The following is a 24,640-nucleotide window of genomic DNA, read 5'->3' as shown; positions in this document are numbered from 1 at the left end:
TATCCTATTCTAGAACAAAACTCTCTGATTTCTATACCCTTTCCCAGACCTATCTGCTTCAACAATATACCTTTGGTAGCAGCATATACCTATTTAGCATAAAAGTTATGGGAGTAGCCCCCTCCCCCTTGGGCTATACCACAAGTTGCAGTGGTACTTGGTAATTTGGGTTTGTTGAATACTGTGATTACACATGTCAACATTTAATCATACCATGTCTGTTAAGTTCCAGAACAGCCAGGCAAAACACTCTGATAATCCAAAGGATGCTGCAGGAAACATCCCTAACGTTGGATGATAATGTTGATGAAAGATGACAAAGATCCGCAGTTATTGCATTTCAAGACGTAATTTGTACAAAAAGTGCCCGAAAGTTCGGTTTGAAAAACAAACCATGTAAATGTCTGCTAATGACCCTTGTATGCTTTCTACTTAATGACTATGAATCAAAAGAAAATGCACGAAAAAAAAGATTAAAATCTCACAAGTAAAACTAACATAAGACAATATTTCTGGAGGTATATCTTTTCATAAATCCAGGTATACATAAATATAAATATATGAAACATATATTTCAACTGCGGGTGAAAGAATGAATAGAAGAAAGACCCCCGTAGTTACTTTCGCAACTTACCGGCTTTCTGTGAGGGTCTTTATATTCACTTATTCATCCTCTACGAGTACATTACAAACTCACAATATGTGATCAGCTCCCAGTTGGCTTGATAGCTCAGTTGGTAGTCACTACACCGGTATCGCAGAGTTCATGGGTTCGAATCCCTTTCAAGTCTAAATTTTTTTAGACCTTCTTTTCGCAACTTTCTAAGTTGCGTAAATAACTTCAAGGGCATTTCTTCTATTTAATAATTTTATAATTTAGTCAAACACAGGATAAAATACCGATTATTCAAAGGAAACATCTGGGCAATCCAAAAAGGAAATGACGTTACCGTAAAGCAATTAGATTGCGCCCCAAATCGGCAAACTGCTGCTGCTCCAACAGTTAATGTACATACGCAGTAGTTAAGCAATAATTGTAAGTTTAACTCAATCGGTGAAAGTTATGTAAGTGTCCTTGTATTGTCTTTTTTTCAAAGGTATGGTTGCTTTTATACTGTTGTTTAATACTTGCATTTATCGAGGCCTGAGCTGAAATTTTGTAGCTATAGAGCAGTTTTGATTCTTCGTTAAGCTGGCTTTAGTAACTTGACTTTAGACCTCTTACGCTGTGGAAACCACAGACTAAAGCAAAGGGTGGTGGAGAAAAAAATTCATAATTTCGAGACTTTCTTAGCCTTGCAAAAGACGCCGCTTGTCAGTTTTCAGTTTGAAAAAACACCGTTCGCCAGCCTTTACTTTTTACATATTACGCTGAAAAATGTAAAGTATTGTAAAAACATGCAGCATGAAATATTCAAAATAAACAAGTTCAGTTAACAAACGCGTTTGTCAGTGGTTATATATTCCTCAGTGAAGAAGAAAAAGATGAGCAAGTTAAAGAAAAACCTAACAGTACAATAACCGGCCAGTAGCACGAAAGTTTGCAAGAGTGTCATTTTGTGAATTCGGGTGATGATTGGTGGATTGCGGGACAAAATTTTAGTGAATTTAGACTACAGTGAAACCTGTGTTGAGCGGAAGCCTTCGGAATCCTTGCTAGTGTTAATACACTCGATCAGAATTATACATTATAGTTAATTATAAACCTCTTTATATGTCCTCGTTTATTATACCCACATCTTCGAGGATGGGGTCACAGTTTAGTTCAAAACTCGACACCCGCTGTAACAGTCTATGGCAAAATACGGTGCACAGACAGTCGCAATACACACTTTTGGACTTTGCAGACTATTTTTTTCGGAAGGGGAGTTAGCGTTAGTTTTGGTATGAAATGGCCTGATGCTGGAGGCTCAGAGCCAATACAGGCCTTACTGATGTTCCTCACATTGCTCAAACTTAGTCGTTAGTTGGTGGTGTCGTTAAATTTTCACATATACAACTCTCTTTAAAGACTGCGTGGGATACTAGACCAAAATCTGCTAAATGAAGAAACGTATTCACATAAAAAATGATAAACGAAGGGTGGATTAGCAGGGAGTTTCTCCACGACGAAAAGCCCTGAGTAACTTGCTACTTCTTCTCTCTACTTGTGCGTACTGGCTCCTGCTTCTACCAAAATTTGTTCATACATCCTTTGTTGCCCATTCCTGAAAATATCATAAAAGAAGTAAATCAGTTAAATTTCAAATTCCTATGGAACGATAAGGATGAAGTAAATAGTTATGAACAAAGTGGCCTAAAAATGACAGAAACATAACGAACCTAACAATTACGCGCGGGCTTTGGCTCGTCCTGGGCACTGGGCTCTAAAGTGATCTGCTAGTACTCAGGCCCACCACAGCCCATACCATGAAAACAAAATGGACGGAAGTTCGAAACGTTACAAGAAGATTGACTTCTTAGGCGAAGGACAGGTAAATGCAATAATATGTGAGGTTCATTGATCGATCCAATAGTTATATATTCTAAAAGAGATATTTTTTGGGCAGCTTGCGATGATGTATAAAGCCGAAGATCAGGAAACTCATTCGATTGTAGCAGTGAAGAAGGTAATTATACAACATGAAGGTACTTCCACTATTATAGCTGGCAGCTAATCAATTTTTTTCTGTATTTGACATGTTTTTTTTTGTATAAATTAGATGAAAGGGATTTTGTTTAGTCATGTGATATCTCATCTTGCTGATCAGTTGCAGAATTTTAATGAGTTTGATTATGTTTAAAACAAATTGTTTTAGATATACTACATCGAAGCCAGCTGCTGGAATTATTCTACCAGCTGGCTTGGATGCAGTATACTTGTACACTGGCTTATTGATGATGGAAGCTGGTGATTTGCCTGGATTCTTTATGTCCTAAGCTATGTAAATTTTATTGTAATGTTTCTTTTACAGATCAAACTTGGGCAAAGGAATAAAGCGAAAGATGGCCAGTAATAATAACAATAACAATAACAATAACAATAACAATAACAATAACAATAATAATAATAATAATAATAGTAATAATACAAAAACAAGATAAATAGATGTTTCTCTGGATTGTGCTTATTGGTTAATAGTTGGTTTATTATTACAGTCGAACCTCCCGTAAGCGACCACCCATAATGTCAAGGATATGTGGTCGCTTAGGGGAGGTGGTCGTTTACCAGAGGTCAGACCACAGGGGGTCTAAATTTCGGGGAATTTACATATGGTAATTTTGGAGACCTAACCCTTTGCCAGTGCTTATTGAAACCCAAAGTAATAACTTTTCTTTTGACTGCCTGATTTAGGAGCTAACAGTTAACAGCATTTTTGCAATGTTGAAATTCAAGCTTAACAGATTTACAACTTTCACTTTTGTTTATTTGTTACATAATCCAGTTGACATCTTTTATCTCCACAATTTTTCTGTTGAGTATTACAAGGTTGAGAGTCATCACCAGTCATGCATTTACATGCATGCTATTTACAAGATAATTAGAGAGTTGCAGTCCTACAAGGGATTCAACCCGATTAAAGTTTATTTCAGTGTACACTATATTAGTACATGTGTATGTTATCAATTGTTTCAATGCTGAGCTATTTCGGGAGACACTTGCAGTAGCTCTGGCTGTGAGATTTAAATACGACATCCGCTGTAATTGTGTGGGCCAATATGTTACAGCGACACATTTCACAATTTCCACTGGTGAGAAAAACAGCAGATTGTATGTCAAGTGGTCGCCTACGGGAGGCTAAAAACAATTGAAAATTTTAAACAATCATCTCTAAAAGTGGTTCGCTTACGAGAGGTGGTCGCCTACGAGAGGTTCCATCTATAGTGATTTGACTCAGTTGAAAACTTTCGGTGTTTTGGAAAAGTGGTCGCTAATGAGAGTTGGTCGCTGACAACAGGTGGTCGCAAAGGGAGGGTCGACTGTATTTAGACCAGTCATCACTATAACATATGTTAGATTGTAAGGTATCTACATTAATCACTTATGTATTTTTGAACTGAAACTTTTTTCATGATTGTTGTTTGTCTGGTGTCCATTGGTCTGTGAACACAAATTTGTAAATTATCTGTGCAGAGAATACTATGGGGTTTTGTTGCGGTCGTCAACGATCCTTTAATTGTGAGACATGACAGAAATGACTATTTGATATTCAAAGGACATATATTGTGTTTCAACCCACTGTTACTTTTATGCAGTTAACCAGGCTTATATGGTGGTCTTATTTGTAGGAATTAGCAGAACTGTGTTGTGTGAAATCAAGCTTCTACAGGAACTCAGACATCCTAATATGTAATTTGGGTAGGTAATAGAAAGGTTATTGAGAGGTGGGACCCACCATGGACATTGTCAGAAGTGTAAAATACATTCTATAAACGTCTTTAAAAGGTAGGCATAGTGTCGTGATTAAATATCTTTGTTTTTATTGTGTGAATTAAAGAAACAGTAACTAAAAATTGGTAGTAGCCTTCGTAGTAGGTGTCAAAAGTGGTGGAGGGGAGGATGTTAGGAAGTGCGTGAATCATGGGGTGCAAATGCAAGATTGGAAAAAGGGGCGTCCTACCCACCTCTCCCCTGTTTTCCTTCTCTTGCACTTTTTGCTCGCGTCTTACACTCTGCGCTCATGAATTCATCCTCTTCCCTTTTAGGTTTCCGCAACTTGCATATATTTATTAATAATATTTATGGCATAAATCTGTTTTGGTTTGAAAGTTTAAAACCAGAACTATTGATTTTAATTGCTGTGTGTCCAGATTATGGTAATGATTCTGAGACAGAAAAATAAAAACTAAACTGGTTAATATTTTCACAAGATAGGTGAAGGTACATAACTGCTTTCAGTGATAGTTCGTGCATGAACTGTTACTAACAATCCTGTGGGTACTAAAATAATGAAGCAATTTTAAGCATTACTGTTTCTTTTCTTCTTAGTTTCTTGATGTGTTTGGTCACAAATCCAACATTAGTCTTGTGTTTGACAGATCTTGACAGATCTTGAGGTAAATTTAATTTAAGTGACTTGAATTTGCAGTATATTTTAATACATGTACATTTCATTGGGTGTGATGTCCTATCAATGAATGCTGAGCGTTTCTGTCTCAGGTTTTGATTTAAGATACAAGTCTTGTATTAAGTCCTGCAAACATAAAAAGCTATGTCATCATGACATTACAAGGTCTGGAATATCTACATATGAACTGGGTTCTTCACAGGGTAAGTTATCACCTTGTTCCAAACTTCTAGTAAAACCATGACTGCTTGTGTACATCAATAATGTTCTTGCAATGCCGAGAAGGGAAGAGCAGTACTCCATATAGTTGGGTATACGGAAAGGCTCCGCCAGAAAAGGGAGCCTATTGGCATACCACCAAAATTTGAAATTTTTATTATTTAAGGGTGTGAAAAATAGAATGTCAACTGGAATTCAAAGGCTAGTGTCAATTAAATCAAGTGAATTAGAAAGGGCAGAGATTGTAATGCAAAGATTAGCCTCACTTCTGGAACCATATGAGACCTTGGCTTATCTTTCAGGTATAAAAAAGGGGTACAGTTTTTTTTTACGTATAATATGAAACAGATAGCATTTCTGTCAGTAAAAGTTGGAATGTTTAAGGGTAAGGAGATGAATCTCAGGGCGGAGCCTGGGACTGTGAACACAACAGGTGACAATCTGTTTCTGCGCTACTTTTTTTGTTTTAATTTGTTTAATATGTCATTGTCTGTTAATTAAATTCTGATAAATATTTCAGTTGTTATTCATGCTGCCAGGATTTAAAACCAAACAACTTGCTGATTGATGATAAAGGTGTGCTGAAGATTGGAGATTTTGGACTTGCCAGATCTTTTGGAAGTCCAACTAAGGTTATATTCCAGCAAGTGGTGACAAGGTGGGAACAACGTTCTATTTGTGGCGTGATTGTTCAAAACTTGAATTAGTGAAGAGTTGATAGCATCATAGTTATTTTGAGGGACTGTTTATGAAACCTTGCCATGACAACAATGGTACTACAAATGTTGGAAGGGCCGTGACTGTACACACTCCTTTATTTTAACGTTCACACCACATTTGAATATCTTAACAGAGAGGGCGCTATTGGTCAGTTGCTCCAACACACAATCTATTGTCTATTGTGGTTTGTGCAGGCTCAAGGCCAAAAATGCTAACAAAAATGTACAATGTATAACAAAGAGGTTTGTCATTGCCTTTTATCAACTAGGATAGTATGAATTCTTCATGTTGAAGTTCAGGTCAATTGCCCTTTTTGCTGAGTTTAACCCCAAATTAATTTTTAGTGAAGTTTTAATGCTGCAAAGTTAGTCCATTTGCTTGCAATCCAGATGTTAGGACTAATTCTTATAAACTTTCTGTTTGTTAATGTATAGGTGGTATTGGCCTCCAGAACTGTTATTTAGAGCAAGGATATATGGTACAGGTGTTGATATGTGGGTTGTTGGATGTATCTTAGCTGAACTTCTCCTTCGGGTACCTAACATTCATCACATTAATACATAACTTTACTTCTATCTTGGTCAGTATGTGACTTTTCTGTATCCTTGATTATTCACTGCCTTCCGCCGTTAGCTAACTTAAGATATTTACATTGTTGTCTCATTTGTCTCATTTTTATTAAGGAAAAGTTAGGCTTTAATCTTCTTGCTTAATTTTTCAGTTGTTGTTGTTGTTTTTTTAGTGATTGAAGAATAAGGCTTTAATTTTCTTGCTTAATTGTTCAGTTGTTGCTGTTGTTGTTTTTTTAGTGATTGAAGAATTAGGCTTTAATCTTGTTGCTTAATTGTTCAGTTGTTGTTGTTGTTTTTTTAGTGATTGAAGAATTAGGCTTAAATCTTGTTGCTTAATTGTTTAGTTGTTGTTGTTGTTTTTTTTAGTGATTGGAGAATTAGGCTTTAATGTTCTTGCTTAATTGTTCAGTTGTTGTTGTTTGTTTTTTAGTGATTGAAGAATTAGGGTTTAATCTTGCTTAATTTTTCAGTTGTTGTTTTTGTTGTTTTTTTAGTGACTGAAGAATTAGGCTTTAATCTTAGCTTCTTGCTTAATTGTTCAGTTGTTGTTGTTGTTTTTTTAGTGATTGAAGAATTAGGCTTTAATATTTTCTTGCTTAATTTTTCAGTTGTTGTTGTTTTTTTAGTGATAATTGAAGAATAATAGGCTTTAATCTTGTTGCTTAATTGTTCAGTTGCTGTTGTTTTTTTTTTTTAGTGATTGAAGAGTTAGGCTTTAATATTTTCTTGCTTAATTTTTCAGTTGTTGTTTTTTTAGTGATAATTGAAGAATTAGGCTTTAATCTTCTTGCTTAATTGTTCAGTTGTTGTTGTTGTTTTTTTAGTGATTGAAGAATTAGGCTTTAATCTTCTTGCTTTATTGTTCAGTTGTTGTTTTTTTTTTAGTGATTGAAGAATTAGGCTTTAATTTTCTTGCTTAATTGTTCAGTTGTTGTTGTTGTTGTTTTTTTTAGTGATTGAAGAATTAGGGTTTAATCTTCTTGCTTAATTGTTCAGTTGTTTGTTGTTGTGGTCGCAGTCCACAGAAATTTTTAGAGTGGTACAGACGACGGCAACTGCAACGAAACATCGCTTGAAACTGTAAGTTCGCGTTTATACTTTAACTACTTTGCGATTATTCCAATTCGTTCCACTTGTACAATGTGGCCGAACTATCCAGTAACATAAGAGGAGCGAATGGCGTTCAAGTTGAGACAGAGAATAAAAAAGTTACCGTTATGTGCTCACGTTCTCCACAAAACCTTAAATTTGTTTATTTCACGGTGTTGTTTGGCCGAGGACGGCGAAGAAAAGTATGAAAATTTATAACGCACGTGCATAGCCGTTTTTTTCTCATTAAATCCAATTTTTTTGTGACGATTTCGTTGCCGTCGCCGTAGTAGCTTCTTAAAATCCCTATTTTTTAGAGAACGAGCAATACTCTCAATTCAACATGTTCCCTTTTTGACAATCAAAACATTATACCCTGTGAGCTTGAAGCTCCTTGGTAAAGCAATTGCAATAATTGTGGAGCTCTTCGGCTTTCGTTTGTTCAATTTTCAGTACGACGCAATATTACTAATTAAAAGCTTCAAAGAAACTGCGCCAAGACACAGTGTGCCGGTCAAACGTCTAATGCAAATAATGACATATTTAGAAAGGTAAGCTAAATTAGGATATTTATAACACTAGGCCGAAAAATATAGTTATGTGCATTTTGTGTTGCCAAAGAATATTTTACGAATGAGGCTCTTAACTTTTATCTTGATCTTGATATATTAGCCCCTATCTCGGCTGAGGAATTACTAGCTGACAAATCTGCGCAGTTTTCATTGAGGGTCCTTTTTATGTGCGCATGTCAGACCAAAGCTCCAATTTGCAAACTACAAAGGTAAAAATGTTGTATTAAAGGGTCCCTCCCAACCAGTGTGCTTTGCGGGCGATTGTTGTTGTTTTTATCCGGGACATTGATAAGAATGATAGCGAGTGAGTCGACATCTTATCGCGTTACAATTTCATCGCGTCGAATTCGAGCCGAATGATACACGTACAAACTCTAGGTTGAGAATTGAAGCATGTCCTCAATTCAAGGAAGACCAGTGAATAGGTATGGTTCGATTATTCGAGAGGAATCCGATGACGAGATGCCACAACAAGATGATCTGGCTGTTAGCGTCGAAACCCGCATGGTAAGTAGAAACTCGTTTTTTTCTTCCTCGTGTGAGAACCCGCTTTTATGAGGAAAATATTGTGATTATAGTTCCATTTTATAGAGAAAAAAAGCCGTAATCCTTGTAGGTGACAGTAACTGCAATTTAACTGTGTATGCATGATGTATTGGTTTGCTTGTTCTGCTGGAACGTTTCACTATTCAAGACTTTCGAAAGCAAATACTTTATTCACGTATCTCCTACACATGCATGTGACTTGGTCTCTGAAATTTGTAGGCCTTTATTTTTGGAGATGTTTATGAATGCTTGTTCGCATGTAGACATGTCACTGCAAGAATACTTGCAGAAGAAAGTCTGGAAGGACAAGAGGTTGTGTTTGCCGTGACAACGGTTTGCCCTGTTCTGCGAACTGTGATTGTGGTCCAGAAGGAAAACCTTGCTCGAACAGGAAAGAGATCTCTTCCAATGCTCCAGCAGCTGTTGCTCGACTTCCTAGCAGTGCTTTTGACAGACATCAAGCCGCAGCAGCTAAGTCTAGAGAAGAAATTGGGGTAAAAAAAGCTGCCGAGACAATGTTCATGATTGCTATGAATAACAATGTTTCTCAACCTCAAATTTCTTCGCGAATTGTCAACAGTGGATGAATTTCTCTTTAACTGGTCCCAAGGTTGCAATTCTTCCATTACGTTTAATCATTGCTTCAATAGTAAGCAGTGCATGTACGCAGTATGTATTCTGCTTTCCTCAGTAGTAGAAGTAACACTATAAAACTATGAAAGACTTACTATTTTTTCAAGTGTATTGTTTTGTTTACTTTTTGAAGCGTCTTTTTTCTTCCCTCGTATATTTGTTTTTGTTTTGTTTTTCTCTCATACCGAGAACGTATAATACTGCTTCTGTATTCACAATGGAATGGTATATTTTTGGCCTATCAAAGTTTGTAGTGTGTTTTGGCACCACCAAAGGTAACACTTGGGGTCTTCAACTGGTAAATGAATCTTCACACTGAAACTCAGTTCGCTCAGTATCCTATGTTATATCTTGAAGCAGGTGACATGATCAAAAGTGGGTTTTTCAATTGTAAGTTTCTTGCTTTGCTTGCAAAACTTCACCCACAAAATACTGGTAGCTGATTCCCTTCAATAGTTTAGACCCCACAATCATCCCCTCACTCGCAAAAGATAAACATCAATTTATTTTGATTATTTTTAAAGGCCTTCATTAGAACAATCACCCCAGAGGAAAAGGATCGTTTGCTTCTTGAGTTGCTGAGCAATGGACGAGGCAGTTTGGATTATGCAAAGAATTTGATTGCGGGAGATACAGCTCACCCCAACCCTGAAGGTCCACCCGAGAGTGAACCACCAGAGTGGTGTGTCTGTGGGGTGTGCAGACTTATGCCAACACCAGAAGAAAACAAATGTTGTGGAAAACGCACACGTGTGACCTCTTATGAACTGTTTCAGAACATTTGTATAGACAGGGAAGTGTTAACAGTTGCAATACGTGCAAGATGTGACATAAGGGTAGAGGAACCCGATTACGCATCTAATAGCTTTCGAAAAGCTGCATACCGCCAGTTTATTTTATGGCGTTTTGGTAAACTGGGCCGGGGAAACAGAAAAGTTTGCCCAGCTTGCACAGTTAGGATTGTAAGGGAAGCATACCCAGCTTTAGATGGACAGTATTTGGGATTTAGAAGATCATAGTATTGTTTAAGGACAGTGCCTACTAATACAGAAGTATTTTTGCGCAGTTTATGACTATGAGGGAAAAGCAGATTTTAGCAAGGGCTATTGGAATCCAAATTGAAAATTGAGCATGGTTCCCCCAATTTTCTTTTTGGATACCAAGAGCACTTTCTAAGTTGTGTTTTCTCTGCATAGTTTTAAGCCACAGAAAAATATCCCTGTATTAGAAGGCACCACCCAAAGGAAACCCCAAGTATCTTGAGATGCACAGAACGTGTGCACAGTACTAAAAGTTGGCACCGTCCTTAAAATTGCTTTCTTAGAGGACTGCCAGTTTTCACTTGAGTGTCCTGACATGAAATCCAAAAGTTGAAGTTGCTTATATCTACTACAAAGTTAGAGTATTTTAGGGTGCAATCATGGAAACCAACGATGACAAATACAATTTTTATCAGTTTCCAATCAAATCAATTATTGTTGTGTCTACTCTTGTTATTAATTATTGATAGTCTTCAAACTATACAAATAACTGATGTTCAGCAAACACAGAATCACTTTCAGTCACATTTTATTGGTCAAGCCATGTTTGTTCATCTTTTGGAATAAAATAAGTATAAAATTATAGTGTATGTACATATATTTTCATGGAACACACTAAGCTAAGGCAGAAAACCAAAGTTAGGGAACTAAAGCTATTAAATTTTAAAAACAAAAGATTAAGATACTAGGTCGAACAGATAAGGAGGTTAGGGTCTCTCTAGGGAAACTGTGATGCTATGTCAGTGGGGAGTAAAAACAAATGTTTTATCATTGGAATTGATAACTAAAGGTAAATTGGCCACTGTAAAGGGATTTGAGTGTTGACGTTTTGAGGTTGAGCCTTTCCTCACGCTCAAAACAACAGCACTTAAATCACTGGTGGCCCAATTTACCTTTAGTTGTCAACTCTTTTGATACATTAAACACCTGTCATGAATGTAAACGTTGCAGGCACACAGTTATTCCTTAGATTTAAATCTTGAAAGCTTGGCCTCCACTAAGTCTTTTGTAGCAGGGGGTTCACGCATGGCTATCGTAGGAGCAAGGTTTTGTGGGTTGGTGGGAGAGACTTCTAAAGGATTAACCTTATTTAGAGCTTGGCTGATAACTGAAGTTTCCATTACATCCTCCTTGTGTGTCGACATAGATGCATCATTGCCATCATCAATCATAGTGAACGTCAAGCTACAAAAAACAAACCAAGAGCAAATAAACAAAGAGAATGCCTCTTGAAACTCAGGATACCAATGTATACAAAAGTTTGGTACAGTGAATCTTCTTTGACAGGTAGTTACAAGTGAAGACACTGGTGCGGGACTGGAACATCTAATTTGGTGAGACTAGAGTGATGTTTACACAGGTGTGCTTGTCAACTTTGAAGCCCAGGGAGGTACTCCCTAAAATTTTCATGGCATCTCTGGCACATTTCTTGAAACCCTAACCCTGTTTCAGACAAAAAGATGTGATTTTTGAACCCATTTTCTGACCTGACCCAAAAATCAACAAGTGGTTTCAGACCTTCAAGATTAGTTGTGTCTCTAGTACAAAAGGTCAGCAACCCAGGAATGGCTTCTGTTTGTGTAAACATTGAGAAGACTGCTTCAAATTCCCGATTTCAAACAGAGAAAATTAATTAGTATTATCTAAACAACATACCCAACTCTAGGACACACTGCACAAACCATTCCCTATTTATGACTAAAACTAGTCAATTTCCATACTTTCAGGCCAAAACATCTCAAAAACCAGAACCATGGGTGCCATACATACCTGTTTTTACAATAACTGTCCAAATTCCCGCGCGCTGATTGGCTCGTAGCTATTGTCTATAAGAGTACAGACAATAAAAATGACGTCAGATGTAACGCGCGCGCTTTCTCAACGAAAAAAATAGCCAACTCCGCTCATACTTTTTCCATGTTATTGTAAAAAACAAATCGACGGCATTTTTCTATGGTCTATACTCTTATAGACCATAAAATGACGCCATAAAATGTCCAAAACTTGGCAGTGAAACCACTCGCCTGCGGCTCGTGGTTCCACTTGAGTTTTGAACATTTTTGACGTCATTTTATGGTCTATAAGAGTATAGACCATAGAAAACTGCCGTCGATTTGTTAAATAGCTTATATAAGTAAGTTTGCAAGAATATGCGGGGGGGGGGGGGGGGGTGCTTTGAAGCTACAAGTAAGAACATTTGGCAAAGATTTCTCAAGACTAGATCACTACAATGTATATATGTACTATTGATTATAAGGCAAAGTGTACCTTTCATTTGCTACGTTGCTTGCTACAACAGGAGACAAGGAAAGGCTAGTCATTGCTGCCATTTCAGCTTTTGCTGGTGTTGAATGGATAAGTGATCTCCTGCTTGAAACTGAAACGCGGTATTGAAATAAGCTGATATACCCAAGACTCCGTACTCGAAATAATCTCCAACAATATTATAATTGTAAATAAATGACACAAAGGAAAAGCAATGCTAAATATACTTTCAACGCGAAACAAACTACTTACTGTTCGCTGCAGTTCTGTTCTTCTTGACCTCAGCTCCATCATCCATCCTCATACTTTCTTGTTCAAATTGCTTACGTTGGACCAAACTATGTAAAAGAAACTCCGCAAATTCGCTGTTGGTGTTTCCCTGAAAACCAAGATCAATCTTCTTTTGGTTCCAGAGATTGAACGTGCTCTGTCGCAACAGAATGGTCTTGTTTTTTTCATTCCTAGGCGGCCTACCACGTTTTGGCGGTGATCGCGACATTTGGCCCGACGTACGACCACAACAAAATCGGGTTTTTTTTGGCACAAATTAAATTCAATAGAAAAAATATATATATATATGTAGAAACTCTATAATGTAATGATGATCGGACCGTAAATCGTTCACATAGCGCTGAAAATCCACAGAAAAAGCCAGGACTCTGGGAACTGCAATTTCGATATAAGCGAAAATGGCCGCCACACGACTCAACGCCCGCAAAGCACAGTGGTTGAGAGTGACCCTTTAATGCGTCAGTCAATTCCAGCAGTGCCCACCCCCCCCCCCCCCCCCGGGCATTAGCATTTTTTTTTTTTAAATCAAAGGCTCCTGTGAGCCAACTCGTGAATGCAGATGACACATAGTAATTGAAATTTAGACGGCTACGGAAACTTCCTCAAAAGCTAAAAGAAATTATATCTTTGCCCGATTATGTAACGAAAAATGACCATTCTTGTACTATTAAAATGATTGTCAAATTATTCTGTACAGATTGAATAAGCCGATTATTCTGATGCGCCGATTAAAAAAAATCACGTGTGTTTTTTTATTCAAAGTTCATAGGAGCACGCCATGTGCAGCTACGTCATGCAAATTCGTGTCCCCGATAGTCCGGGGCTACTGGATTTCGCGATCGGGCTAGTGGATTCTAACCATCACTTGCCCGATGGGCAAGTGAAGTTTTTTTGGGAATTAAAATTACAAAATTACTGTAGGGCAAGCCGATCTCACAAAGGGAAATATGTTCAACAAAGTATCGCATTACATTTCATGCCCGACATAAATGCGTGAAATTTTTCCTTTGGAGTTCAGTCCACGCAATCCTCAAGTAAAAATAATGAACTATGACAAGCTCTTGCTAAATAAGAATTATTTATCGACCGCGTCCTTTTGCTTTCCCATAAATTACCAGTTGTAAATTTCGAAAATGAAACATTTTTCCCCTGTGAAACCTCTATGAAAGCTGACAAGATCTTAAAGTGTTCATTTCACCAGAAGTTTGCATAATTTTGTTTACGACGTCAATGATGCGTGACATGGCACGTTCCGCTTTCGCGTGAAAACTGACAAATTAAATTATTTTTAATTAAATTATTTCTAAATTAAATTATTTTTAATTCTTAAAAGAAACCGCACTTTGTAGAAAAAAACGAAAAAAACCTATAACTTTGCTCAGATTCAACGAAAAATCTCCATTCTTACACTGAAATGATTGTCAAATTATTCTCTACAGAATGAATGAGAGAATTCTGACGCGTCGTGAAAAAAAATTTTCACGTTTTTTTTTTTCACTAATTGAGTTTACGACCCCGGACTTTCTGAAAAACTGAAAAAAACTTGTAACTTTGCTCAGATTGAACGAAAAATCTCCATTCTGGCACTAAATGATCGTCAAATTATCCTCTACTTATTGAATAAGAATTTCCTGATGCGCCGTGAACAAAAAATGTTCGCGTGTTTTTCCCACTAATTGAATTTGAAACTCACTCACTGCGCACGCCCGAAAGTTAACGACAAAACCGACCGACCGACTGATCGACCAAGTCAAAAGCCAGCTATCGCTATAACTCGTTCATTGCGCATGCGCGCATTCACGAGTTAAAAATGGGCAAATTCCCCGGGGTGGGGACACATAAGCTGTGTAAATGCCCCGGGGTGGGGATGAAGGAAGAGGGCAAATGCCCCGCCCCCGGGATCGTCGCCTTCCAACACCAATTCAATTTTTCTATTAATCATTATCAGTGAATAAAATGTTCTACTTTTCAGTATTTTAATGCAACGGTAGGACTTCAAGGACAACAGGACATGTTAGTTGATTATGATTATATTTATTTTTTTATGTTTTGCTAAAAAGGTAGGGAGCTTATTATTTAATAAACTGCGCTGGGATTGCGGCGGACGTCCCTCCTGCTGCGAGCGATGATAGGCGCCTGTATTTGCAGGCTTCGTTTTCTATTTACGATGCATTGATCTGTCTTGAAGATCGCATCATATGAATTCGCAAGCCTAAAGTATTTTAAAGTGCACTCCAGGTTGACTTTCGTGAATTTAAAAATGCTAGGTTAGTTTTGAATGCGAAATGCGAAATACAGCTGTAGTCGTGTTCACGTTGATTGTTTCCGACTTCTCGATATGTGATAAACAAAGTATAGTTCAAGTTGTTGCTTTTTATATCTATATGCTTACAACTAATGAAGAAATATCTAAAATTGAGAAAACATACCTTTTAAAAAACATCCACAAGTTTGTGTAGTCCCTGACGAACTACTAGCCAATCCTCAACAAACGCTTCGTCTTTGCCGATGAATTCCTCCATAGCACTTTCGAAAACACGTGTATCAAATGCCCGGGGGTCGCCCCGGGGTAGGCAAATGCCCAGCCCCCGGGCCGCGATAAAATTACGAATGCCCCGCCGCCGGGACTGACAACGTGAGCAAATGCCCCGGGGTTGCCCGGGGGGGGGGGGGATGGGCACCGCTGGAATTGACTGATGCATAAATTGACCGCAGGAATGGAGCGGGGGTCCAAAATTTGTCATGGTGAAACATACAGATCCGCCTCTTGTTGATTACCAGGTTACAATATAACGATGGCATGGTCCCCGAAACGGCCGGCTTATTTCTTTTTTCCTAAGTTCCAAGTACTGTGTTAGTTTTTGTGTTTAGCCTGAATAGGTTAGAATTTTTGTAGAGGCAAAGAGTGGTGAACTAGGTCTAAAAAGTGGTGAAGGACATGTTATGGACGTTAAAAATAGTTGGTTCCAAAAACCGACAAATCGCTGATGTAATTTTAATGAATAAGCAATAATAAGTTAGAATCACTCAGTTTGTGAAATGTTAGAAGATTTGTCTCCTTTTTCCTTGAGAAAAAAATGAAGAGAACACCACCATTTGAAGTGGGCATAAAATGTAATCACCAGTCTGGGTATACTGGTGATAGCACCGCACGTATGCACGACACTGTAATTCGATTTACCACCAGGGACGCTTATTTACTTTTGGTTCCTCAAGGGAGAGCATGCATGCGCGTGTATGGCCCAGATTGTTGGTCAGGTTACAAGTGTAAACGATTTGTTAAATTGGCCCCTGATTTTGCAAAATTTATGAGGCATAGGAACATTCGGGAGATATGTATTAAGGCTGTTGCTTTCTTTCTTTATCACACGTTGCTTTTAGCTATAACAAATGTTAAAGGGTCGGTTTTCCTAAAACGAACCGAATCATGATAACAAAACATCGTACTCTATTGTCAACTTGTTCTTCCAGTCTAGGTCCGCAGCAATATTTTAAAACATGTTTTCGGTTTGTCTTATGTTCAGAAACTCCAATTTGCCAAAGCTGAGGCACAAAAGGAAATTGCCACACTGAAGGGCAAGTTTGCTGAACTTGAAAGAAAGCTCTCAGCACAACAGATGCCGGCTTCAAAGAGAAAAAGGTTTTTTTTTTACTGCGATGGGACTCAGTGTTACAACAATAATTATTTGCAATGCAATAGAAAGAGTTGCATGCGTGATGTTCATTTTCTGTCATGCAAAGAACGCATAGCATTCACTGAGAACGTGAACATCTCTTTTAGTTACTTTATAGTTTAATAATGTCACGCAAAACAATGATTTATCGGTGAATGATTTTAAAAAGTCTAAAAAAGCAATCTAGTGTACAGCGGATACACACGTTACGTACGGGACACTTGATTAAAGTAGTTAATTGTACCCAGACCCTCTCAGTTACAGTGGTGTAGGAATAAGTACAGATAGTTTATGTCAGAACCACGTCATTAGATGTCGCCAGTGAATGAGCCTTGACGTTGCTGCTAGCTAGCTTACTAGTTTAGGACTGAAAGAAAGTCAACTCTAGCTTTGCTTTCACTCAAAGTTCAGGTCACTAGGAACACGTCTACAAAATGCGCTTTCAAGTCCGTCACGTCTACATGTCAACGCTTAAAATTGAAAGCTTTTTGAAAGGTTTATCATGAATCACACTATTTGTTTCCCTTAGGGAAGATACCCGAGGAACCGAAGTTCGCAGTCGAATTTCGTATCAAGTAGCAGACTCTCAGTTGGTTAAATGACGTCACCGCGCGCGAATATAGAACCCAGGCCTAATATAAATCATGTAATATAAGTCATGTCGCTGTCGTGTAAAGTTTTCTACGCAGTCCGATCAGCCTTCCAGAAATTTGAGTCATTTATATTTTTAGCTGATTAGATCTTTTACAGATCATGCGTATACCTGCAGCATTTTCGTTGTGCGGTTCCTTGCTTATTGTTTGCTAATATAAAGACTCACCTGAACCACCTGGAAACTAAGCTGATTATGGCGTTGATGGACTGATTATTTCCGGTTTTGTACGAATTGAATTACATTCCCCGCGGCTAAAATGCTACGATTGTTAACTAATTATTCGTCCGTCTCTTCTATCAGGGACATCATCTGCGCTGCCGCCACAGCAATTAAGTTATACAGTTGATTGTCATGGTGGATTTTAAGACGCTGTAAGAGAGAACGTTCTCTGGAAAAGTTATAACTTCCATCAGCTTTGTATATGATTGAGAGTAAGCAACACCCCAATTTAAGGTCAAAGAACTGTTTATTGTAAATTATGTGAGTAGTCGCAGAACTTCTTCTTTGTAAAGGTATTCAACTGTAAAATCTTTTCTCAATAAGAACATAGGCTTCCTTTGGTAACTGATTGCTGTGCTAAGAGCACAAATTTTGTGCGAATGCGTCAATTTGCATTTATTAGCAATGTTGCACCCAAGAAATAAACCCTACACAATACATTGGAATATATTTTCTGTAACAATTTTCAAGAAAAGAAAAGAGGTGCTCGTCTTTTTTAAGGTTTCCTTAAAGTGGCGACTGAAAAAGTTCAAAAGAATAGTTCTATATGAGCACTCTTCATTCCTTTACTAAAAATCCAAGGAGTTGGAAACGGCCCGGCGTAAAATTGATTTATCCAATACCGTGCTCTAAAGCTTTAATTCATCCGACTCTGAGCCGAACATGCCGTTATGAAGTATAGTCCAGCTAGTTGCTGAGATGCATATTTCTAATCAATTCGCCGCCATTGTTTTTTTGATATGGAAAGTGAAACTTCGTCGGTTCCCCCGCACGCAGTAGCGAGCTATGGACTTCGCTAATTTGTCGTCACTGCCATAGAAGGTGACGCGTCGGTTCCCCCGCACGCGGTAGCAAGAGGCATCGGTTTCCCCTCAAGAAATACGTAAACAGTTCCCTGTTCACCATCATTAAGTTATCTCGGAGAAGGACCTGGGGACGAATAGAATGAAGGGTAAAAATAGGTACACAAGAGGTACATGTGTTCACAGCTCGGGATTTTTTATTCTTTTACGTATTTAAAAACATGAGTGCTGAAAAAGAAGACAGTTACACGTGCATAATATTTGTTAAGTTGTTCCAATTTGGACTGAGTGAAAAAATTGTTAGACAATTCAGTCAATTTTTCAACTTTAGAAAACAATGCATTTATAGCACCAACGGAAGTGCAACTTCTGTTAGCTCTCATTTGAGACAGTTCGAAAGCTAAAGGTTTGTTTTAAGTACGTCACCAACAGAGAAAATAGAAAAACAATATGGAGAAATCCCGAGTTTAAGGTCCCTCTAGCTTTCTGACCATGAACTCGATTTCTTTCATGGTAATCCCTTATTTCAAATCCACATGCACTCTACAGTCTTCTAAAATTGTGTGTAAAACTAACCTGATTCTCTTTGGATGTGAAGTAATCCTGTCCTTTTATCTTCATATCATAGTCTCCTTTCAGGATACTTGTGGCTTGTAGCTCTCCCAGCTCCCACAAAGCCCAGGCAGCACCTACTCTGTGAGTTCCCCCAGTCTCCATCTTTACTTGTGAAAGGGCCTTTTGAAACTTAAGCAGTAGAGCACTGTTCATAAGAAAATCGTTGAGCTGGAATGAGAGTACGTCATTTCTGAGGCATGGCTCCAGGACAATTAAGCCCGAACCCCCCTCGCTCAACCCACTTCAAGCATAAGTCAGTTTTTATCTTGGAAGATATATCAATAATAACAAATAATAATAATGCAATTTGTATTGCGCAAATCTCATGAAACTGTTCAAACACGCATAATACTAATAGATAAAAATGCTAAACGAGACAAACCTAAGTAAAGCAATTATTACAGTTGCACTTATTGGATACAGGATGACCGTAGCCAACTCAACACGTTATGAATATTAATTATGAGATCGTTGAATCTCCCAAAATTGTACGAAAAACCTGCTAAGACAGGCATTGGAAATGAAAATAAAAAAATTATACTTTACCTTCTTGTAAGACAGCAATTTGTCACCATTCTGAAATTGGCTTCCTTCGGTTCATCGTCAGACCCGTTGCAATAAGAATTCTGTTTGTCTGTATATGTAGGGTATGTTTTTTTTTTTAAATTTTTCTCTTTTTATGTTTTTTTTATTTTTTTTTTATTTTATTTTTTTTTTAGTGTTGGGGGGAGGGGGGAACAGCAGCGGAACTGTTGTCTTTATCCGCGCTGCTGCAGCAACAAAATAAATGTTTCTTGACCCATCTTTTAAATCTTTGAAAACGACTTCTTGGCTGAAAAATATAAAAGAAAAAGCTAACTGACATAGGATCCTAACAATATACAATATAACAGAGAGAGTATCATAATATTATAACAGAGAGAGTATCATAATATTAGAGAAGCAGAAAATTGAATCGAATCCATCCTCCATGGAGAAACAGATAGGAGCCTTTGAGCACAATTTCGATGAGGCCGTGGTTCGTCGTCAAATCCAGGAACAAAGTAGTCTAACTGGAATTCACCCCACCATATAAGGCATAGCGACTATTTACTCAAAATTATTAATATTTAAGTCAAAGTTGTGTCGTAAATAGGTCGCTTATCTTCAAAACATTGTACCATTGCTACTTAAGACTATTTTGGGAAAAAAATTAACATTTAAATCGATGGCCATAAATGTGATGAGTAGTGTAACCCAAGGTTTTTGTGAAGTGGAGGCCTTAGGAACGAAGGGAAAAATTTTTAACGAGATCCAAAAGAGCTTCTGACCATCTGTGAGTGATTTTCTTTGATAATGAGATGGGGACCGCGGTCCCCCATATGTGCCCCTTGACAACTATACATGTTAACACATAAAAAAAGCACGGCGATGGTCGGAAAGAAATATTATTATACTCGTATCATTTCTTCAACTTACCTTGCTTGTTGATTTTCCTGTCAGCGATTCATTAATAGACAGATGGGCACTACCTGCAGACTCAGTATCAATGTTTTCAATCACGCATAGAGCTTCATTATCTTGCACGAGTTAAGCTTGGTTCCCTGATTCACAAGGAGCTTTCACCTCGGAAACGCAAAGCATTCGATTATCAGCCATATAAAGACGTTTATCCTTTGAAAGGCATGTAGCTTCAATCTCTGGCAGGCAAAGTGCTTTAACTTCTGTCGAGCATGGGATTGGCTGAGCATCAGCCACGCAGAGACTTTTATCCTTTGAAAGGCATGTAGCTTCAATCTCTGGCAGGCATAGTGCTTTAATTTCTGTCAAGAATGGGGTCTGAGTATGAGCCACGTATGGAGTGTTATCCGCAGATGAGCATGGAGCTTTAATAGCTAACACACGTGGGACTTGAATTGCTGACATGTATGGAACCTTGTGATTGGCGTTAGCTCCAACAAACGCATCCCAAGGGCAATTGATCCGGATGAAAAGCGGGCTCTGACGGGATTGGATGGTTGGCATGTTGGGGAAGATGGCTGACCAGCCTTCGGGAGGGAGGGTCGCGGTAAGCGGAGATGGTTTTTCTGCAGGGGTGGCTTGCGTAGGATTTCCCTCCCCTTGACCTTGACAAATTGCAAATGGTTCATTGCAACCGCCCTGAATCCAGTACGCATAATTGAGAAGAAACGTGTAGTTATTGTACAAAGCACAATATTCTTCATACATGCCTCTCCCGAGGATGAATGCCGACTCGAGAGTTTCTTTTAACTGTTTGTTTTTCTCTTTTAAAGAAGAATATAAATTTTCAAGATTGGTGAAGTTTTCTCTTTCCGTGTTTAGTTTGTCCACTGCTTTTGTCAGTGCCTCCTTCCATTGTTCGTCTCGTTTTTTCAAATTTTCAAGATCCTTTTTAAGGCCGTTTCCATACGCCTGCCACTCCAGAAGTTTGTCATAACATTCTTGTGCTTGGCTCCTCTGCATGTTGCTGTCTTCATGCAGCCAGCCTCTTTCATTAAGTAGGCTTTGAATTTCGCCATGTTGATGCTCTATTACTCTGATGAGCTCTTCTTGAGTATATGAAAATATTTCGCTAGAAGCCATGGTCCTAGGAGAAAATCCCGGTTTGTAATGTCTCTCTTGTAAAAAATTAAGGATAATTACTTACAAAATCGTTTCTCTACTGCACCCTTGTGGCATAAGAAACTTAAACTTATAATAGTACGACGTTAAAGCAATTTTATGATAGAGGTTGGTAACGATACTTGTTGACATTTCAAGTTGCACGGACGGTTAAATAACGTGTAACATTAGCTGCCATTCACCGCGAATAAATTCTTATTTGAATCATATTTGCCTTTCTGCAACATTTTTCAAGTTTCAGGAGAAAACTTTTAGTTCCCTTTCTTATTTGTTAATTAAACGTTTGACAATACGTTTAAGGACAGAGTCGTTATTACGTATCGTGTCGCAACTTCAGTCATGTTTTCGTAAGACAAATTGAATGGCCTTGTAATGTGTGACATGAATCCATGCAACTTGCAGAGATACTATTGGATGCATGCATCGTTTCCGAGTTTTTAAAAGGGACATATCTAGACGGTAACGCAGGTTTTTCCTTTCCTCTCTTGAAATTTTTCATCTTTTCGTTAATTATAACAAAAGGAATTGAATTTCCTAAGTCACTTTTGTGTTACTATGGGTAACCAATTTCAGGCGCGTTTTGTCAAGTAATCTAATAAATAAATAAATAAATAAATAAATAACGCAACTGAAATTATTTCCTTATTTTAAGAATCTACCGTTTGGTTACCGTTTAATATCATAACGGGCAAATTAAGTTCACAATCGTGAGTTTTTAAAACTTTGCCATAGCAATTGTGTAATTTCACACGGGAAATTACATTTCGCGCCAAATTTTTTTGTCACCCACGATAATTAGTAGCAAAGTATCAAAGCAAACGCCATTTTTATACCTTGAGTGCAAATCGGTTTCTGAGGTGATTTAGCCCTTTTGACTAGACAGAAAACATATATTCTCTGGCATGAACCGCTTGATCCCTAAGATTAACTTATAATTTTTGTGACGGGGCCTTTACGAAGGGTGAAAAAAGTGTGCAATTTCTCGCAATCTACTTTTTGTTTTAGAACACGTTCAATACGTATCTTACCTTGTATTGCAGCTAGCTTTTCTTAACAAAAATATCAAATCTTCACCGGTGGAAAAATAGTTTTTCAAACTTTTGCGGCGTAATAAAACTTACCGCGAAACGAGAAAAGTTTCAGTTGTTATAGTGATGATTTCTTACGTCATAATAGACAAACGTAATTATTCAATTTACACTGCGCGCGCTATTAGTAGTAGAAAACGATTCGAACTGTAATAATTTTAATTATTTGAAAATGAAAGAGTCGTATGCGTGATATTTATTTTCTGTTATGAAAAGTGACGTTTTAGGGTAAATGTAGACACCCGTGTGACGGCAAGAGGAGCGGAAGATTTTACCGTTAGTAATTTGAAGATATAGAATTCATAGCAATCTGATTTTGTGCACGTGATAGTACGTAAAACGTGTAACGTCATCACGTGTAGAAACCTGTCCCATAATGCACTCTGCCCTAGAGACAATTTATGACTGTTGTAAGCAGACAGCCGATAATAGCAAGTGGACCTGCTGGTATTTACATTCATGAGTTGAACGCACGTAATTGTAGTTCGTTCGCTATCAAGTAAATTAACTCGTAAGATTTTTGCGAGCACGAGTTTTAAATTTTTGTATGCGCGCGTGGGTAGTTTGTCCGTTATCAAGTTAATTTCGTTTTCTTTGTACTTAATTTTACCTTCGCTGTCAATGTCAAGAGCATTTGTGTTCTGGCCGCCCATTGGCGGAATAAAGAATCTTTGTATCTCTTGTTCTGACAGATGACATGTGTTCATAGCGAAAAATTTGTGCGAAAATTGTTGTATTTAGAGTACGCAAGTTAGGCCTGGTTTACACGTACGACGCGAACATAAGCACAAGGGTGTTCACACGTGCCATAAACATGCATAAGCATAAGGTTACATACGCAAACGCAGATGCATAAAAATTTGCTGCCGCCATTTTGCAAATGTCAAAGCATGAGTAACTGGAATGTACACTAACAACTTGTCACTGTTTTTCAGTGTCCTTTCCTTGTGCTTGTGGTTTTACTTGCGTCGTTGCGTCGTACGTTTAAACCGGGACGACGCAAGCATAAGCACAAGGCGCTTTTGCTTGCGTCTTACCGGTTTACACGTAGGTTTCTTGTGCTTATGCTTGTGTTTACGCTTGTGTTTGCGTGGTACGTGTAAACCAGGATTTAGGCATTGAGCCAACGCAAAGGTCGGCGTCAGGCGTCGGCTTTTTTAATTCCTTCTGAAAGCCTCCGAAATCCCATGGGCGACAACATAATCATGACGACAAAAGCGCTCTCTATTGTTTTTTTGTCGGTTTGGTGAGTAAATTACTTGATTTGAATGTTTATGGTTATTATTGGTGTTGTTTGACTTTCGTAGACTGACACACGAGAGAACCCAAGTACTGACTCGGAGTTTCAACTGAAAACTGACCCTTGGAAAGGTAAGCGTAGAATAAGATCTACAATATGCGTTGTTTGCCGATACTTTAATGTTTAAGGAACGCACTACTCAGAACATCTCGAGATAAAGGTCGTTTGAAAAAGGATTATTATAATTTACTTGTGAAGCAAACAAATGAATTTCCGTTTGCACTCACTTGTCGTATGATCGAAACCTAATTGCCTGCTGTAAATATCTTCTAGCCAAAGAGGTCATGTTGTTTGTAAAAAGGTTAATTACTTTATATTGACTTGTGGCTCAAAGAGATAAACATGTGTTTATATAATTGACAGTATTCAATAAAGAGTGCACTCCTCACGAATCGAATAATTCGATGAAAGATACTCTTTATGACAACTGGTAAGCATAATTTTTGTCCACTTGAAAAATAAAAAAAACGAAATTGTTTATTTAACATCTAACCGTTCTTTTGAATTGGTCACCAATCTAGATTTACTGGATCAATATGAACCTCGAAGAAGGAGAAACCAATACGATGGAACAAGACGATGTCGTTTCGAACATCAAAACGAACTTGACTTGTCAAATCTGCGACAAGTTATTCCTAGATACTCGGATACTGCCTTGTCTCCATACAT

The 24,640-nt window shown here is 37.9% G+C and overlaps 3 protein-coding genes and 1 pseudogene across 11 annotated transcripts in view; 3 read left to right on the top strand and 1 right to left on the bottom strand.

Annotated features, from left to right (window-relative positions):
- The first annotated feature begins 2,420 nt into the window (after nt 1-2,420).
- Nucleotides 2,421-24,630, top strand: LOC146468732 (cyclin-dependent kinase 7-like; annotated as a pseudogene). The gene is made up of 11 exons (XR_014867497.1): nt 2,421-2,474; nt 2,550-2,609; nt 2,955-2,988; nt 4,270-4,343; nt 4,970-5,037; nt 5,141-5,251; nt 5,807-5,925; nt 6,422-6,521; nt 7,578-7,639; nt 23,979-24,042; nt 24,493-24,630. The product of XR_014867497.1 is annotated as a cyclin-dependent kinase 7-like (transcript).
- LOC146468720 (E3 ubiquitin-protein ligase TRIM71-like) overlaps nt 8,124-24,640 on the top strand; it is a 112,660-nt gene continuing 96,143 nt past the window's right edge. Inside the window, exon 1 of the mRNA XM_085124526.1 lies at nt 8,124-8,199. The gene's annotated coding sequence lies outside the window, so the exon portion shown is untranslated. The remainder of the gene's footprint in view (nt 8,200-24,640) is intronic.
- LOC146468734 (uncharacterized) lies at nt 8,470-11,513 on the top strand. The gene is made up of 3 exons (XM_085124417.1): nt 8,470-8,727; nt 9,030-9,260; nt 9,924-11,513. The coding sequence occupies exons 1-3, from the start codon at nt 8,614-8,616 to the stop codon at nt 10,416-10,418; spliced, it is 840 nt and encodes a 279-aa protein (XP_084980543.1). The 5' UTR covers nt 8,470-8,613; the 3' UTR covers nt 10,419-11,513.
- Nucleotides 17,690-23,967, bottom strand: LOC146468733 (uncharacterized). 8 transcript variants are annotated; one of them, XR_014867484.1, is made up of 5 exons: nt 22,612-23,967; nt 20,420-21,548; nt 19,508-19,793; nt 18,923-19,106; nt 17,690-18,473 (listed from the first exon to the last, which is right to left on the bottom strand). XR_014867484.1 is itself a non-coding variant. In XM_085124533.1 (4 exons), exons 2-4 carry the CDS (start codon nt 19,534-19,536, stop codon nt 18,351-18,353), a joined length of 336 nt encoding a protein of 111 aa, XP_084980659.1. In that variant the 5' UTR covers nt 19,537-19,793; nt 20,420-22,598; the 3' UTR covers nt 17,690-18,350. The 8 variants fall into 6 exon arrangements, 2 of the variants coding, with proteins under 2 accessions (XP_084980659.1, XP_084980660.1); XR_014867483.1 differs by lacking the exon at nt 22,612-23,967 and having other exon boundaries at nt 20,420-22,598; XR_014867487.1 differs by lacking the exon at nt 22,612-23,967 and having other exon boundaries at nt 19,508-19,595; nt 20,420-22,598.

Source organism: Pavona decussata, unplaced genomic scaffold (genome assembly GCF_977016875.1).
Source record: "Pavona decussata unplaced genomic scaffold, jaPavDecu1.1 SCAFFOLD_130, whole genome shotgun sequence".
Taxonomy (NCBI): domain Eukaryota; kingdom Metazoa; phylum Cnidaria; class Anthozoa; order Scleractinia; family Agariciidae; genus Pavona; species Pavona decussata.
This window is presented reverse-complemented; position numbering and strand designations above follow the sequence as displayed.

What these genes read in the sequence shown, in the direction of transcription:
- LOC146468734 (XM_085124417.1), top strand. Translation starts at nt 8,614, where the DNA reads ATGTCCTCAATTCAAGGAAGACCAGTGAATAGGTATGGTTCGATTATT. An exon ending in TTAGCGTCGAAACCCGCATG is followed by an intron (nt 8,728 to 9,029) that starts GTAAGTAGAAAC and finishes GTTCGCATGTAG; the next exon opens with ACATGTCACTGCAAGAATAC. An exon ending in AGTCTAGAGAAGAAATTGGG is followed by an intron (nt 9,261 to 9,923) that starts GTAAAAAAAGCT and finishes TTATTTTTAAAG; the next exon opens with GCCTTCATTAGAACAATCAC.
- LOC146468733 (XM_085124533.1), bottom strand. Translation starts at nt 19,536, where the DNA reads ATGGTGACAAATTGCTGTCTTACAAGAAG. An exon ending in AATTGCTGTCTTACAAGAAG is followed by an intron (nt 19,107 to 19,507) that starts GTAAAGTATAAT and finishes TCTTATGAACAG; the next exon opens with TGCTCTACTGCTTAAGTTTC. An exon ending in TCACATCCAAAGAGAATCAG is followed by an intron (nt 18,474 to 18,922) that starts GTTAGTTTTACA and finishes ATTCGTCCCCAG; the next exon opens with GTCCTTCTCCGAGATAACTT.